We start from the raw sequence: 19,101 nt of genomic DNA, 5'->3' as shown, positions 1-19,101 counted from the left end.
AAACAGAATAATCTCCTCTGTGAGTTCAATCATTGTAAAAACAGAATAATCTCCTCTATGAGTTCAATCATTGTAAAAATAGAATAATCTCCACTGAGTTCAATAATTGTAAAAACAGAATAATCTCCTCTACGAGTTCAATCACTGTAAAAATAGAAAAATCTCCTCCATGAGTTCAATCATTGTAAAAACAGAACAATCTCCTCGATGAGTTCAATCATTGTAAAAACAGAACAATCTCCTCTATGAGTTCAATCCGTGTAAAAGTAGAATAATCTCCTCTGTGAGTTAAATCATTGTAAAAACAGAACAATCTCCTCCATGAGTTCAATCATTGTAAAAATAGAATAATCTCCTCTATGAGTTCAATAATTGTAAAAACAGAATAATCTTCTCGATGAGTTCAATCATTGTAAAAATAGAATCATCTCCTCTATGAGTTCAATAATTGTAAAAATAGAATAATCTCCTCTGAGTTCAATAATTGTAAAAACAGAATAATCTCCTCTATGAGTTCAATAATTGTAAAAATAGAATAATTTCCTCTATGAGTTCAATAATTGTAAAAATAGAATAATCTCCTCTGTGAGTTCAATAATTGTAAAAATAGAATTATCTCCTCTATGAGTTCAATAATTGAAAAACAAAATAATCTCCTCTATGAGTTCAATAATTGTAAAAATAGAATAATCTCCTCTATGAGTTCAATAATTGTAAAAACAGAACAATCTCCTCTATGAGTTCAATAATTGTAAAAACAGAATAATCTCCTCTATGAGTTTAATCATTGTAAAAACAGAATAATCTCCTCTATGAGTTCAATCATTGTAAAAACAGAATAATCTCCTCTGTGAGTTCAATCATTGTAAAAACAGAATAATCTCCTCTTTGAGTTCAATCATTGCAAACACAAAATAATCTCCTCTATGGGTTCAATCATTGTAAAAACAGAAGAATCTCCTCTGTGAGTTTAATCATCGTAAAAACAGAATAATCTCCTCTATGAGTTTAATCAGTGTAAAAACAGAATAATCTCCTCCATGAGTTCAATAATTGTAAAAACAGAATAATCTCCTCTATGAGTTAAATCATTGTAAAAACAGAATAATCTCCTCTACGAGTTTAATCATTGTAAAAACAGAATAATCTCCTCCATGAGTTCAATAAGTGTAAAAACAGAATAATCTCCTCTTTGAGTTCAATCATTGTAAAACAGAATAATCTCCTCTATGAGTTCAATCCGTGTAAAAACAGAATAATCTCCTCTGTGAGTTTAATCATTGCAAAAATAGAATCATCTCCTCTTTGAGTTCAATCATTGTAAAAATAGAATAATCTCCTCCATGAGTTCAATAATTGTAAAAACAGAACAATCTCCTCTATGAGTTCAATCATTGTAAAAACAGAATAATCTCCTCCATGAGTTCAATCATTGTAAAAACAGAATAATCTCCTCTATGAGTTCAATCATTGTAAAAATAGAATAATCTCCTCTGAGTTCAATAATTGTAAAAATAGAATAATCTCCTCTACGAGTTCAATAATTGTAAAAACAGAATAATCTCCTCTATGAGTTCAATAATTGTAAAAATAGAATAATCTCCTCTGAGTTCAATAATTGTAAAAATAGAATTAATCTCCTCTATGAGTTCAATAATTGTAAAAATAGAATAATCTCCTCTGAGTTCAATAATTGTAAAAATAGAATAATCTCCTCTATGAGTTCAATAATTGTAAAAACAGAATAATCTCCTCTGTGAGTTTAATCATTGTAAAAACAGAATAATCTCCTCTATGAGTTCAATAATTGTAAAAACAGAATAATCTCCTCTATGAGTTCAATAATTGTAAAAATAGAATAATCTCCTCTGAGTTCAAAAATAGTAAAAATAGAATAATCTCCTCTACGAGTTCAATAATTGTAAAAACAGAATAATCTCCTCTATGAGTTCAATAATTGTAAAAATAGAATAATCTCCTCTACGAGTTCAATAATTGTAAAAACAGAATAATCTCCTCTATGAGTTCAATAATTGTAAAAATAGAATAATCTCCTCTACGAGTTCAATAATTGTAAAAACAGAATAATCTCCTCTATGAGTTCAATAATTGTAAAAATAGAATAACCTCCTCTATGAGTTCAATAATTGTAAAAACAGAATAATCTCCTCTATGAGTTCAATCATGGTAAAAATAGAATAATCTCCTCTATGAGTTCAATCATTGTAAAAACAGAATAATCTCCTCTATGAGTTCAATCATTGTAAAAATAGAATAATCTCTTCTGAGTTCAATAATTGTAAAAATAGAATAATCTCCTCTACGAGTTCAATAATTGTAAAAACAGAATAATCTCCTCTATGAGTTCAATAATTGTAAAAATATTATAATCTCCTCTACGAGTTCAATAATTGTAAAAACAGAATAATCTCCTCTATGAGTTCAATAATTGTAAAAATAGAATAATCTCCTCTATGAGTTCAATAATTGTAAAAATAGAATAATCTCCTCTGAGATCAATAATTGTAAAAACAGAATAATCTCCTCTATGAGTTCAATCATGGTAAAAATAGAATAATCTCCTCTACGAGTTCAATCATTGTAAAAACAGAATAATCTCCTCTATGAGTTCAATCATTGTAAAAACAGAATAATCTCCTCTATGAGTTCAATCATTGTAAAAATAGAATAATCTCCTCTGAGTTCAATAATTGTAAAAATAGAATAATCTCCTCTACGAGTTCAATAATTGTAAAAACAGAATAATCTCCTCTATGAGTTCAATAATTGTAAAAATAGAATAATCTCCTCTGAGTTCAATAATTGTAAAAACAGAATAATCTCCTCTATGAGTTCAATAATTGTAAAAATAGAATAATCTCCTCTGAGTTCAATAATTGTAAAAATAGAATAATCTCCTCTACGAGTTCAATAATTGTAAAAACAGAATAATCTCCTCTATGAGTTCAATAATTGTAAAAATAGAATAATCTCCTCTACGAGTTCAATCATTGTAAAAACAGAATAATCTCCTCTATGAGTTCAATCATTGTAAAAACAGAATAATCTCCTCTATGAGTTCAATAATTGAAAAACAGAATAATCTCCTCTGTGAGTTCAATAATTGTAAAAATAGAATCATCTCCTCTGAGTTCAATAATTGTAAAAATAGAATAATCTCCTCTATGAGTTCAATAATTGTAAAAACAGATTAATCTCCTCTATGAGTTCAATAATTGTAAAAATAGAATAATCTCCTCTATGAGTTTAATCATTGTAAAAATAGAATAATCTCCTCTATGAGTTCAATAATTGAAGAGTTCAGGCGCAAAAACCGATAAACGCCATTTTTGATGAAACTGAACTATGTTTACCGAAGTATATGTTTCAATACCTCCGTTTCAGTAGGCAAATCATTTTCTCCCAAAACCCGATCGCGTCCACGTATTTTAAGATACAGCCCATGTCATTTTGATGGGTTTCACCTGGAATGCACAGCAGAAAATCTTGATTTTCTCATTTCAGCAAAAATGGATATATCTGTTTTTGCATCTGAACTCTTCAATTGTAAAAATAGAATAATCTCCTCTATGAGTTCAATAATTGAAAAACAGAATAATCTCCTCTGTGAGTTCAATAATTGTAAAAATAGAATAATCTCCTATGAGTTAAATAATTGTAAAAATAGAATAATCTCCTCCATGAGTTCAATAATTGTAAAAACAGAATAATCTCCTCTATGAGTTCAATCCGTGTAAAAATAGAATAATCTCCTCTATGAGTTCAATCATTGTAAAAACAGAATAATCTCCTCTATGAGTTCAATCATTGTAAAAATAGAATAATCTCCTCTGAGTTCAATAATTGTAAAAATAGAATAATGTCCTTTATGAGTTTAATCATTGTAAAAACAGAATAATCTCCTCCATGAGTTCAATAATTGTAAAAACAGAATAATCTCCTCTATGTGTTCAATTATTGTAAAATAAGAATTATCTCCTCTACGAGTTTAATAATTGTAAAAACAGAATAATCTCCTCTGTGCGTTCATTCATTGTAAAAACAGAATAATCTCCTCTATGGGTTCAATAATTGTAAAAATAGAATAATCTCCTTTATGAGTTTAATCATTGTAAAAACAGAATAATCTCCTCTATGAGTTTAATAATTGTAAAAACAGAATAATCTCCTCTATGTGTTCAATAATTGTAAAATAAGAATAATCTCCTCTATGAGTTTAATGATTGTAAAAACAGAATAATCTCCTCGATGAGTTCAATAATTGTAAAAATAGAATAATCTCCTCTGAGTTCAATAATTGTAAAATAAGAATAATCTCCTCTATGAGTTTAATAATTGTAAAAACAGAATAATCTCCTCTATGTGTTCAATAATTGTAAAATAAGAATAATCTCCTCTGTGAGTTCATTCATTGTAAAAACAGAATAATCTCCTCGATGAGTTCAATAATTGTAAAAATAGAATAATCTCCTCTGAGTTCAATAATTGTAAAAATAGAATAATCTCCTCTATGAGTTCAATAATTGTAAAAACAGAATAATCTCCTCTATGTGTTCAATCATTGTAAAAACAGAATAATCTCCTCTATGAGTTCAATCATTGTAAAAATAGAATAATCTCCTCTGTGAGTTCAATAATTGTAAAAACAGAATAATCTCCTCTATGAGTTCAATCATTGTAAAAACAGAATAATCTCCTCTATGAGTTCAATCATTGCAAAAATAGAATAATCTCCTCTGAGTTCAATAATTGTAAAAACAGAATAATCTCCTCTGTGAGTTTAATCATTGTAAAAACAGAATAATCTCTGTGAGTTTAATCATTGTAAAAACAGAATAATCTCCTCTGTGAGTTTAATCATTGTAAAAATAGAATAATCTCCTCTTTGAGTTCAATCATTGTAAAAACAGAATAATCTCCTCTGTGAATTTAATCATTGTAAAAATAGAATAATCTCCTCTGTGAGTTTAATCATCGTAAAAACAGAATAATCTCCTCTGTGAGTTCAATCATTGTAAAAACAGAATAATCTCCTCTATGAGTTCAATCATTGTAAAAATAGAATAATCTCCACTGAGTTCAATAATTGTAAAAACAGAATAATCTCCTCTACGAGTTCAATCACTGTAAAAATAGAAAAATCTCCTCCATGAGTTCAATCATTGTAAAAACAGAACAATCTCCTCGATGAGTTCAATCATTGTAAAAACAGAACAATCTCCTCTATGAGTTCAATCCGTGTAAAAGTAGAATAATCTCCTCTGTGAGTTAAATCATTGAAAAAACAGAACAATCTCCTCCATGAGTTCAATCATTGTAAAAATAGAATAATCTCCTCTATGAGTTCAATAATTGTAAAAACAGAATAATCTTCTCGATGAGTTCAATCATTGTAAAAATAGAATAATCTCCTCTATGAGTTCAATAATTGTAAAAACAGAATAATCTTCTCGATGAGTTCAATCATTGTAAAAATAGAATCATCTCCTCTATGAGTTCAATAATTGTAAAAATAGAATAATCTCCTCTGAGTTCAATAATTGTAAAAACAGAATAATCTCCTCTATGAGTTCAATAATTGTAAAAATAGAATAATTTCCTCTATGAGTTCAATAATTGTAAAAATAGAATAATCTCCTCTGTGAGTTCAATAATTGTAAAAATAGAATTATCTCCTCTATGAGTTCAATAATTGAAAAACAAAATAATCTCCTCTATGAGTTCAATAATTGTAAAAATAGAATAATCTCCTCTATGAGTTCAATAATTGTAAAAACAGAACAATCTCCTCTATGAGTTCAATCCGTGTAAAAACAGAATAATCTCCTCTATGAGTTCAATAATTGTAAAAATAGAATTAATCTCCTATATGAGTTCAATAATTGTAAAAACAGAATAATCTCCTCTAGGAGTTCAATAATTATAAAAATAGAATAATCTCCTTTTTGAGTTCAATAATTGTAAAAACAGAATAATCTCCTCTATGAGTTTAATCATTGTAAAAACAGAATAATCTCCTCTATGAGTTCAATCATTGTAAAAACAGAATAATCTCCTCTGTGAGTTCAATCATTGTAAAAACAGAATAATCTCCTCTTTGAGTTCAATCATTGCAAACACAAAATAATCTCATCTATGGGTTCAATCATTGTAAAAACAGAAGAATCTCCTCTGTGAGTTTAATCATCGTAAAAACAGAATAATCTCCTCTATGAGTTTAATCAGTGTAAAAACAGAATAATCTCCTCCATGAGTTCAATAATTGTAAAAACAGAATAATCTCCTCTATGAGTTAAATCATTGTAAAAACAGAATAATCTCCTCTACGAGTTTAATCATTGTAAAAACAGAATAATCTCCTCCATGAGTTCAATAAGTGTAAAAACAGAATAATCTCCTCTTTGAGTTCAATCATTGTAAAACAGAATAATCTCCTCTATGAGTTCAATCCGTGTAAAAACAGAATAATCTCCTCTGTGAGTTTAATCATTGCAAAAATAGAATCATCTCCTCTTTGAGTTCAATCATTGTAAAAATAGAATAATCTCCTCCATGAGTTCAATAATTGTAAAAACAGAACAATCTCCTCTATGAGTTCAATCATTGTAAAAATAGAATAATCTCCTCCATGAGTTCAATCATTGTAAAAACAGAATAATCTCCTCTATGAGTTCAATCATTGTAAAAATAGAATAATCTCCTCTGAGTTCAATAATTGTAAAAATAGAATAATCTCCTCTATGAGTTCAATAATTGTAAAAACAGAATAATCTCCTCTATGAGTTCAATAATTGTAAAAATAGAATAATCTCCTCTGAGTTCAATAATTGTAAAAATAGAATTAATCTCCTCTATGAGTTCAATAATTGTAAAAATAGAATAATCTCCTCTGAGTTCAATAATTGTAAAAATAGAATAATCTCCTCTATGAGTTCAATAATTGTAAAAACAGAATAATCTCCTCTGTGAGTTTAATCATTGTAAAAACAGAATAATCTCCTCTATGAGTTCAATAATTGTAAAAACAGAATAATCTCCTCTATGAGTTCAATAATTGTAAAAATAGAATAATCTCCTCTGAGTTCAAAAATAGTAAAAATAGAATAATCTCCTCTACGAGTTCAATAATTGTAAAAACAGAATAATCTCCTCTATGAGTTCAATAATTGTAAAAATAGAATAATCTCCTCTACGAGTTCAATAATTGTAAAAACAGAATAATCTCCTCTATGAGTTCAATAATTGTAAAAATAGAATAATCTCCTCTACGAGTTCAATAATTGTAAAAACAGAATAATCTCCTCTATGAGTTCAATAATTGTAAAAATAGAATAACCTCCTCTATGAGTTCAATAATTGTAAAAACAGAATAATCTCCTCTATGAGTTCAATCATGGTAAAAATAGAATAATCTCCTCTATGAGTTCAATCATTGTAAAAACAGAATAATCTCCTCTATGAGTTCAATCATTGTAAAAATAGAATAATCTCTTCTGAGTTCAATAATTGTAAAAATAGAATAATCTCCTCTACGAGTTCAATAATTGTAAAAACAGAATAATCTCCTCTATGAGTTCAATAATTGTAAAAATATTATAATCTCCTCTACGAGTTCAATAATTGTAAAAACAGAATAATCTCCTCTATGAGTTCAATAATTGTAAAAATAGAATAATCTCCTCTATGAGTTCAATAATTGTAAAAATAGAATAATCTCCTCTGAGATCAATAATTGTAAAAACAGAATAATCTCCTCTATGAGTTCAATCATGGTAAAAATAGAATAATCTCCTCTACGAGTTCAATCATTGTAAAAACAGAATAATCTCCTCTATGAGTTCAATCATTGTAAAAACAGAATAATCTCCTCTATGAGTTCAATCATTGTAAAAATAGAATAATCTCCTCTGAGTTCAATAATTGTAAAAATAGAATAATCTCCTCTACGAGTTCAATAATTGTAAAAACAGAATAATCTCCTCTATGAGTTCAATAATTGTAAAAATAGAATAATCTCCTCTGAGTTCAATAATTGTAAAAACAGAATAATCTCCTCTATGAGTTCAATAATTGTAAAAATAGAATAATCTCCTCTGAGTTCAATAATTGTAAAAATAGAATAATCTCCTCTACGAGTTCAATAATTGTAAAAACAGAATAATCTCCTCTATGAGTTCAATAATTGTAAAAATAGAATAATCTCCTCTACGAGTTCAATCATTGTAAAAACAGAATAATCTCCTCTATGAGTTCAATCATTGTAAAAACAGAATAATCTCCTCTATGAGTTCAATAATTGAAAAACAGAATAATCTCCTCTGTGGGTTCAATAATTGTAAAAATAGAATCATCTCCTCTGAGTTCAATAATTGTAAAAATAGAATAATCTCCTCTATGAGTTCAATAATTGTAAAAACAGATTAATCTCCTCTATGAGTTCAATAATTGTAAAAATAGAATAATCTCCTCTATGAGTTTAATCATTGTAAAAATAGAATAATCTCCTCTATGAGTTCAATAATTGTAAAAATAGAATAATCTCCTCTATGAGTTCAATAATTGAAAAACAGAATAATCTCCTCTGTGAGTTCAATAATTGTAAAAATAGAATAATCTCCTATGAGTTAAATAATTGTAAAAATAGAATAATCTCCTCCATGAGTTCAATAATTGTAAAAACAGAATAATCTCCTCTATGAGTTCAATCCGTGTAAAAATAGAATAATCTCCTCTATGAGTTCAATCATTGTAAAAACAGAATAATCTCCTCTATGAGTTCAATCATTGTAAAAATAGAATAATCTCCTCTGAGTTCAATAATTGTAAAAATAGAATAATGTCCTTTATGAGTTTAATCATTGTAAAAACAGAATAATCTCCTCCATGAGTTCAATAATTGTAAAAACAGAATAATCTCCTCTATGTGTTCAATTATTGTAAAATAAGAATTATCTCCTCTACGAGTTTAATAATTGTAAAAACAGAATAATCTCCTCTGTGAGTTCATTCATTGTAAAATAAGAATAATCTCCTCTATGAGTTTAATGATTGTAAAAACAGAATAATCTCCTCGATGAGTTCAATAATTGTAAAAATAGAATAATCTCCTCTGTGAGTTCATTCATTGTAAAATAAGAATAATCTCCTCTGTGAGTTCAATAATTGTAAAAATAGAATTATCTCCTCTATGAGTTCAATAATTGAAAAAAAAAAAAATCTCCTCTATGAGTTCAATAATTGTAAAAATAGAATAATCTCCTCTATGAGTTCAATAATTGTAAAAACAGAACAATCTCCTCTATGAGTTCAATCCGTGTAAAAACAGAATAATCTCCTCTATGAGTTCAATAATTGTAAAAATAGAATTAATCTCCTCCATGAGTTCAATAATTGTAAAAACAGAATAATCTCCTCTAGGAGTTCAATAATTATAAAAATAGAATAATCTCCTTTTTGAGTTCAATAATTGTAAAAACAGAATAATCTCCTCTATGAGTTTAATCATTGTAAAAACAGAATAATCTCCTCTATGAGTTCAATCATTGTAAAAACAGAATAATCTCCTCTGTGAGTTCAATCATTGTAAAAACAGAATAATCTCCTCTTTGAGTTCAATCATTGCAAACACAAAATAATCTCCTCTATGGGTTCAATCATTGTAAAAACAGAAGAATCTCCTCTGTGAGTTTAATCATCGTAAAAACAGAATAATCTCCTCTATGAGTTTAATCAGTGTAAAAACAGAATAATCTCCTCCATGAGTTCAATAATTGTAAAAACAGAATAATCTCCTCTATGAGTTAAATCATTGTAAAAACAGAATAATCTCCTCTACGAGTTTAATCATTGTAAAAACAGAATAATCTCCTCCATGAGTTCAATAAGTGTAAAAACAGAATAATCTCCTCTTTGAGTTCAATCATTGTAAAACAGAATAATCTCCTCTATGAGTTCAATCCGTGTAAAAACAGAATAATCTCCTCTGTGAGTTTAATCATTGCAAAAATAGAATCATCTCCTCTTTGAGTTCAATCATTGTAAAAATAGAATAATCTCCTCCATGAGTTCAATAATTGTAAAAACAGAACAATCTCCTCTATGAGTTCAATCATTGTAAAAACAGAATAATCTCCTCCATGAGTTCAATCATTGTAAAAACAGAATAATCTCCTCTATGAGTTCAATCATTGTAAAAACAGAATAATCTCCTCTATGAGTTCAATCATTGTAAAAACAGAATAATCTCCTCTATGAGTTCAATAATTGTAAAAACAGAATAATCTCCACTATGAGTTCAATAATTGTAAAACAAAATAATCTCCTCTTTTAGTTCAATAATTGTAAAAACAGAATAATCTCCTCTGTGAGTTCAATCATTGTAAAATCAGAATAATCTCTTCGAGTTCAATAATTGTAAAAACAGAACAATCTCCTCTTTTAGTTCAATCATTGTAAAAACAGAATAATCTCCTCTGTGAGTTCAATAATTGTAAAACAGAATAATCTCCTCTGTGAGTTCAATAATTGTAAAAACAGAATAATCTCCTCTGTGAGTTCAATAACTGTAAAACAGAATAATCTCCTCTTTTAGTTCAATAATTGTAAAAACAGAATAATCTCCTCTGTGAGTTCAATCATTGTAAAAACAGAATAATCTCCTCTGTGAGTTCAATCATTGTAAAAACAGAATAATCTCCTCTATGAGTTCAATCATTGTAAAATCAGAATAATCTCTTCGAGTTCAATCATCGTAAAAACAGAATAATCGCCTCTGTGAGTTCAATCATTGTAAAATCAGAATAATCTCTTCGAGTTCAATCATCGTAAAAACAGAATAATCTCCTCTGTGAGTTCAATAATTGTAAAAACAGAACAATCTCCTCTGTGAGTTCAATCATTGTAAAAACAGAATAATCTCCTCTGTGAGTTCAAACATTGTAAAATCAGAATAATCTCCTCTGTGAGTTCAATCATTGTAAAATAAGAATAATCTCTTCGAGTTCAATTATTGTAAAATCAGAATAATCTCTTCGAGTTCAATCATCGTAAAAACAGAATAATCTCTTCGAGTTCAATTATTGTAAAATCAGAATAATCTCTTCGAGTTCAATCATCGTAAAAACAGAACACCCTCCTCTGTGAGTCTTAGATCATTTAAGACGATAGAGCAATCTTTTTTCCAAGCTATGAAACACTTTGTAAACAAAACAATCTCCTCTGCATGCCTTTGCAAACCAAATACTCGTCATGACCGTGAGAATAAAAATAATGCATCAAATCACCATCAGAATTGCGGCTTTTGACCAGGTTTTGCAGACCTCATCCCATTCATAATAGGAAATTTGAAAGACAATTTGTTGTGACATTTAACTGTGCAGATTATCCGAAAGGACGGTGCAGAGGTTGCACATTTGCCTTTGAGTTGTTGAGTCTGGGTTTAATTTTCGACTTGCATAAAAATTGTCGGAATAGTGCTCATTAAGTAGCGCATTGCATCAATGAGTACCTTGGAAGGATGTTGAGAATGGGACCCGACCGCCAGCATTATGTGTTGGAGGTAAGACGCCATAACGTCTTTCACAAATAGTAGGATATTGTATGATAATACTTTGAAGAATTTTCAAGTGCCTGTCCTGATGTGCGTAGCGCTGTGTTCGTGGCACCTCGATAATGCTACCAGCATGACAAATTCTAATGGAATCCTGGTACAATATGCATTCACAAACAAGTATTCAAATTAATTCACGTTAAACCCACCTTGGAAACATCTCCTAACGCCTTATCCCATTGTTGATGCACCTGTTTCACAAGGTGCAAATCAAAATTGTAAAAACTGTGAGACCACAAACACACACCGCATTTCCAGAAACACCTCGGTCCCTAATGGACAGCGCACCGTGATCATCGCAGTGCAGACTAATGGGCACCATGTGGATGATCACGCAAGCACTTTTAAAGAGCAAAGGTGATCAAGTGAGCATCCTTCGCTTTAGCTTATGCCGTGTTTTACTCCGCCACAATGTAGTGAATCAGTCAGAAAGAACCTTAGGTCCACTAACTTTTCCCCTTTTGGTGAAGACACGAGCCCATATCAGCCAGACGATTGCTTGCTTGATGCGGGCTGGGCGTGTTTGCTCATTTTACAATACCATACCCCAAGTACCACCCCAAACAAGTGCACACAGGCCAATCGCCTTGCTATTTGCATTGGGTAAAAGTGCGATTAACATTTTTGTATAACTTTAAAATGAAGATTTTGGTCTTTCGAATTGGGGTTTGAAATAGGAAAGACAACCTTGTTGTTAACTCGCTCATATAAAGTGGATCCATTGGATTCGGAGAATCTTGCACAGTGCGACTGCAGGTTCAACCGAGCGTTAATGACACGATGGAAGGTGAAGGAAGCTGTTGGTTTCTCAATCTCCTGGCATGCCTATTAACTCCGAGTTCTCACAGTCTCTATGTAATATCGATCGACGAAGCCTTCGCAAGAAGGTTCCAACTCATAAACGAGTTTGTAAAATAATCTCCTCCATGTTTACACATCAGCTAAAATGTCATAGCTCTTGCTTTCCTGCTTTTGTTTAGTCGAGAATGGAAGCTCGTGGAACAGCTGAAATCGCAAAAAGAGGAAAACGAATCTTGCCGACCAATGCTTTGGTCGTGTTTTCATCTAACGTATACTGGAAGCTGGTCGAAAGAGATGAATGAAGTCAGCTGGTCAGATGGTAAAAAAACGTCCAAGGACCAAACCGTCCAAACGGATGGGGGCATCTCCTTAGGCCATAAGGGTAACCATGATGAGACCGCACCATACAGTGAAACCGGTCAATAATAGTGGCTTCTGCTAACCTTCAAAGCAATTACCAAACTCCATGAAACACATCCAACACTCAAGATTTTGTGAAAAATAAAAAACCCCCAACAAATTCAACAGTTACATTAGAAATCCCGTTTGCATAGACTTTGTAAATGGCAAGATATCAAATAAACAAGTCAAGTACACTGTGTTCTTGTTCTTGTGTCCTTGGCACACGTGAGCTCCTCACCACATACAAGGCTTTCATCCGCAGCTCAATGGAATACTGTTCCCCCCTCTGGGCTGGTGCTCCTGCCTCACACCTAGCTCGTCTTCACGCTGTTGAAACCAAAGCTTTCAGAATCATTGGAATCTCCCGTGATGAAGCTAACTCCGAGGGCCTTTCACGTACTCACCGCAGGCAGGTTGGTGGTCTTTCTCTTCTACCGACTCCTCTCCGGCCTTGCTCCCCCAGCTCTCTCTGTGCTCTGTCCCCCAAATATTCCTACAGGTCGCACAAGACCTGCCAGCAACCGTCTTATGGTTAAACTGCCAAAATCAAGACTCTCTGCTCACCTTCACTCCTTCATTCCTCTTTTCTCCTGCCTATGGAACAAACTCCCTCACTCTCTTCAATCCCACTCCTCCCTCCAGGTCTTTAAAACAGCTGTTCACCACCATCTTTTATCTTCCCCCATCCAAAACCTTAATATTTTCTACCCCCGCTAATTTCACCCCAGATCCACTTTTTTGAAATATCAACTTCCTTCCTGGATGTCCTTGCAGTGTCCTTGTGTATTATACTTCTCCCACCCACCCTCCCACTTCCCACACCTCCTCCCCCCAAGGCCTCTCCCTCTCACAGATCTCCTGATGTCCCTGCTCTCAAATGTTGTGTTTGTGCTTCCCCTTCTCTCCCCACCTTGTCTACCGCTACCCTTATTATATGTTTTGTACGTCTGTTTGATTTTTTGTGTGATTAATGTTAGCTCTTTCACGAGTCTCGATCCTGTATACAAAAAAAAAAGAAAAAAAAGTAAACCAAGTTCAATGTGGAGCAAATTACAAATGTGTCGGAAAATATGTCATTAGTGCACTCCTCTCTCGCTCTGCTTAAAACATTTCTCGTTTAATAAGGCTGCTTGTTAACGCAGGGAAAAGATCGCCTACACAGCAATTACAGCGACTCGTTGACAAGAATTCCGTTAAAAGGCTCAATGTGGCAGCAGCATGTAATGGCAGAAGTGGGGCCGCGGTTCGGTGCTCACCGACATTAGTGGTTCGGTGGGCTGTTTGTGGAACGTTGTTGTTGCGTTGAGACATTTGTTCAAGCTCATTATCAGTGTCTGTTCGTAATTCATCTGCAGACAGTTCACCTGTTGGGATCACATAGAAAGAGTTAAAGTGGAATGCTGACGTATGACACCAGGTGAGAACAACTCGGCCTGGCTTTTTGCTAATGGTCAGGATTTTCCGCAAAATATTTGGAGTAATGTACGAGCCACTGCCTTTGTCTATCAAGATCAAAGCTCACAGAGGATGGTATATAATATACAGCATTCTTTATGTTCAGTCCCCTAATTTTAGGTAAGCATAAGTATTGGAACAAGACAGGTGTTTCTTGTTGCAATGATTTTTCACACATAAAAGAGCTGTGAATGTCTCGTCTTGGTTTTAGCCTTTGGCGTCAGTCAGCAAATCTAACATGGAGACCAGAGAACTGTCTATGAAAGAAAAACAAACAATTTGGAAGCTGAAAGAACAGAATAATTCAATTCGAATCATAGCACAAAAATTGGGCAGAGCAAACACAGCAATTTGGAAAATCTTGAAAAAGAAATAAACCACTAATGTACTTAGCAATAGACAACGGCCAGGTCGGTCCTCATGGTTGCAGTTATGAAGCTTTCTTCGGCTAGTAGAGCATGGGAGGAGTCAATTTGTTTAACCAATTCTGGCCACCTGGGGTAATTGATTAAGTGAGAGCTGATTGGTTGGTTATTCCCTCCATTCACATGTGAGAGATGTAGGATATATACACATATATATATATATATATATATATATATATATATATATATATATATATATATATATATATATATATATATATATATATATATATATATACAGTGGAACCTTGACTTACGAGTTTAATCCGTTCCGTGACCGAGCTCGTAACTCAAATTGCTCGTATCTCAAATCAAATTTCCCCATTGAAATGCATTGAAATGCTATTAATCCGTTCCAGCCCGCCAAAAACCACACCAATTTTTTTTTAAATATACAGTATATAAAAAATATCTCGCGCTTTATATTTCACCTGTATGCAGCATACAAGTTGGCAGGATGGCCTGGACTGGAGGTACGCACACTTGACTCTAAAGTCTAAACTGTCCAGCCTGGGTTTGAATCCCGACCCAGCTATAACCTGTCATGGGTGAATCACAGGCAGAGTGATTCATCAATGTGTGTACCGCTAAACTGGGCGCCCCGTTTGCGTCCCATTAGTTGTTGGATGTTAAGGATCTCACCGTGTTTTCCACAAAGAGAAGGCGAGCTATCGCCGGCACTCTGAACAAGTTGACGGCAGAGATACTGTACTTGCACGGCATGATAACCACGTGTCGCACGATCTCTTGTCATGGTCCACAAGATTATCACAGAGAGGTGCAGCTTCCAGCGTTTCGAGATCTGATCCAGGCCTATCCAACGAGACCGGTCCCAGCGTTCTAGGCCCGGTGGTTGTCTCAGACGGACCCGCCAACGGCAGTGTTCGTTTTAACTCGATTCGATTCGAGCGCCGACGTGCCGGCGAACAAAACCGGTCATATCTTTTGAACGCGTGGCTCGATTTTTACAAAATAAACTTTTTCTTGAAGGTCTGAACCGTGCGCTCAAAACGATACCGAGTTTGACCCTGAGAGAGCCGTTTTGCGCCGGCAAAGGCGCCTTGTGTGACGTGAGGACCACGTCGTGCTGCATAGATTATCATAAATTATCATATCATTATCGGCGGCGTTATGTATCATTAGCGCTATACGACAGAGATACTGTACGTGCACGTCAAGATAACCACGTGACCGGAGCCCACCTGGCGGCGGAAACTCAAAATAACCGAAATGCGAAAACTAAAATGCAGCGCTATACTACGACAGAGATACTGTACGTGCACGGCAAGATAACCACGTCACCGGGTGGCGAAAGCTCGTAACTCGGATCTCGGCTCGCATCTCAAAGCAATAAACTGCCAGAGTGACGGCTCGTATCTCGAAAAACTCGTAAGTTGGGGCACTCGTAAGTCGAGGTTCCACTGTATATATATATATATATATATATATATATATATATATATATATATATATATATATATATATATATATATATATATATATATATATATATATATATATACAGACTTGGCATTTAATATGGAATTTTTTTTTTTCTTGACTTGGGTTTACTTTCTGAACTCAGTATATCAATCTGGTGAGTTTCTTTTACCCTTCGGTGATGTCTTTGTTGAAAGAACCATGTCACTGATTGTCTTTCGCAGCAAGAAGTCAATAACAGGATTATATCACAGGTGGCGTGACAAAATGTAAGGACAGGTACATTTGACGATTGGCTTCACAATCGGGTATATAAGGGTTGTTGCCGCTTCTTCTGGAGATGGTCCGTCAACTTGACAATGCTGTTTGGCATGGAGTGGTGGCTTTACGAAATTCTGGCATGAAACAGCGTTCTATTGCTTGGCAGTATGGCATCACTGAAGGTCAGGTGTCAAAGATCCTGAAACGAAATGATCAGAGGGGTGTCCCTACTCCAATACCGAGGCCAGGACATCCACGCAGACCACAAGGAGAGATGATCGCCAGCTGCACCGGTTAGTCTGCAATGGCCGTACCAAGTCAGCTAATCGGCTTAGGGCTGAGTGGCAGCAACTGACAAATGTGCCTGTATCCAGAAGGCTAGTCAACCAACGACTGGTTCAAGCAGGCTATCGTGCCAGGCGTCCCCTGAGAAAGCCACGCCTGACCAGACAACAAAGCCAGCGCCGATTGCAGTGGGCCAGAGAGCACCGTCAATGGCAGCCAGGACACTGGAATCACGTGACCTTCAGTGACGAGTCTAGATTTCTGGTTTATCGTCAAGATGGCCGTGTCCGAGTGCGCAGACAAGTGCATGAAGCCCACAACGAAGATTGTATAGTGCCAAGAGTCCAAGCTGGAGGTGGTGGGGTGACCGTTTGAGCTGCTTTTCATGCAGGGGGCAAAACTGACCTGGTTGTTCTGAATGGAAACCTGAACCAGTTCAAGTACAGGGTCATTCTGGAAGAAACATTGCTTCCATTTGCTCGTGCAGCCTTTCGAGGAAACTTTGTCTTCCAAGATGACAATGCACGGCCTCATCGTGCTCGCATGATCCAACACTTTCTTGCTGACCGTGGTGTAGAGCATATGGAGTGGCCTGCCATGTCCCCAGATATTAATCCGATGGAGAACTTGTGGGCAGAATGAACGCGTCAAATCGACAAATTTTTTTTTTTTTTTTTTTTTTGTATACTGAATCGAGGCTCGTGAAAGCGCTGACATTTACTTCACAAACAAATCAACCAGACAAACAAAATATATAAAAAGAGGGAGCGGAAGACAAGAGAAGGGGAAGCACACAAACACTTGAGAGCACACAACATTTAAGAGCAGGGAGATGTGTGGGAGGGAGAGGGCTTGGGGGGAGGAGGCATGGGAAGGGGGGGGGGGGGGTGGGAGAAGTATAAAACACAACGACACCAAGGACTTCCTGGACAGAAGTTGGCATTTCAAAAAAGTGGAATTGGGGTGAAATTAGCAGGGATAGAAAAGATCAAGGTTTTGGATGGGGGAAGATAAGAGATGGTGGTGAACAGCTGTTTTAAAGACCTGGAGGGTGGAGTGGGATTGAAGAGAGTGAGGGAGTTTGTTCCAGAGGCGGGAGAAAAGAGGAATGAAAGAGTGAAGGTGAGCAGAGAGTCTTGATTTTGGCAGTTTAACCATAAGAGGGTTGCAGGCAGATCTTGTGCGACCTGTAGGAATATTTGCGGGACAGAGCCCAGAGAGAGCTGGTGGGGCAAGGCCAGAGAGGAGTCGGTAGAAGACGGAAAGACCACCAACCTGCCTGCGGTGAGCGAGTGAGAGGCCCTTGGAGTTAGCTTCATCATGGGAGATTCCAATGATTCTGAATGCTGTGGTTTCAACAGCGTGAAGACGAGCTAGGTGTGAGGCAGGAGCACCAGCCCAGAGGGGAGAGCAGTATTCCATTGAGCTGCGGATGAAAGCCTTGTATGTGGCGAGGAGCTCAGGTGTGCCAAGGAAGGACTTCGCACGACGGAGAATGCCCAGTCGGCGACTGGCTTTGGAGGCCAGATTTGAAATGTGGTTTTCCCAGCAGCCGACCTCTGTGCGTCAATTGCAGCAGACTATTGTCACTGCATGGCGAGCGATTCCTGTCCAAACCTTGGCAAATCTCGTGAACAGCATGCCTCGACGAGTACGTGCTCTCCTGAATGCTCGTGGGGGTTAAACGAAGTACTGAACTGTAATTTTACTGTCCGTAATCCCAGTCATAATTTAGCTTTTGTTTTTGTTGAATTTTTTTTGGGCTAATGTGCAAAATAAAGAGATACTTCTGGAAAACGTACATAAGTTTAACACAGTACGGTCCGTGAATTGAGTTCGATATCAGTTTTCATCACTTTCAAGGATCAATTTATTTGCTTCAAAATGTCAAATGTGGTTTTTGTTTCTTTTAAACGTCACATTAACATAATCTAGAATAATTTCAACATAATTCCAATGAACTTTTGGTTCTAAGTCATCTTGAAAAGTAAGTTCACCCCCACAAAAAAAATATTCCATATTAAATGCCAAGTCTGTACATAAACCTCCTAATTGTCGAGGAGCAGTGCAGAGACAATGTGTCAGTGTGGCAGGCTACACTTGTTGCTAACAGGTTGTGCAGCAATTGCTGGGGTGAGACTCAATCTGTGCCTTGCTTCCCAGTCAAGTTAGAGGGTTCAACCCGTATATATATATGCATATACAGTCATGTGAAAAAGTAAGTACACCCCATGTAAAGTTTTGACTTTTTCAACATATTTCAACATACAGCTATTTGATTTTCATTTCAACAATATTGATAGATAAAAGTGATATAATATAACAAATATCATGAAACATTTACATTTTGTAGTCCATTGTATAATTTAAATAAACATAAATGCAAATTTCGCATGTGGAAAA

The 19,101-nt window shown here is 34.4% G+C and overlaps 1 protein-coding gene across 1 annotated transcript in view; it reads right to left on the bottom strand.

Annotated features, from left to right (window-relative positions):
• The window catches only part of LOC137434868 (F-actin-uncapping protein LRRC16A), a 265,856-nt gene that overhangs the window by 22,227 nt on the left and 224,528 nt on the right, over positions 1–19,101 (bottom strand). The window contains 1 exon segment of the mRNA XM_078784989.1: positions 14,089–14,196. Coding sequence (XP_078641115.1) covers positions 14,089–14,196 — 108 coding nt within the window.

This window comes from Myxine glutinosa, chromosome 9 (assembly GCF_964187855.1).
Source record: "Myxine glutinosa chromosome 9, kmMyxGlut1.1, whole genome shotgun sequence".
Taxonomy (NCBI): domain Eukaryota; kingdom Metazoa; phylum Chordata; class Myxini; order Myxiniformes; family Myxinidae; genus Myxine; species Myxine glutinosa.
Note: the sequence above shows the minus strand (reverse complement) of the source record. Positions and strands in the feature narration are given on the sequence as shown.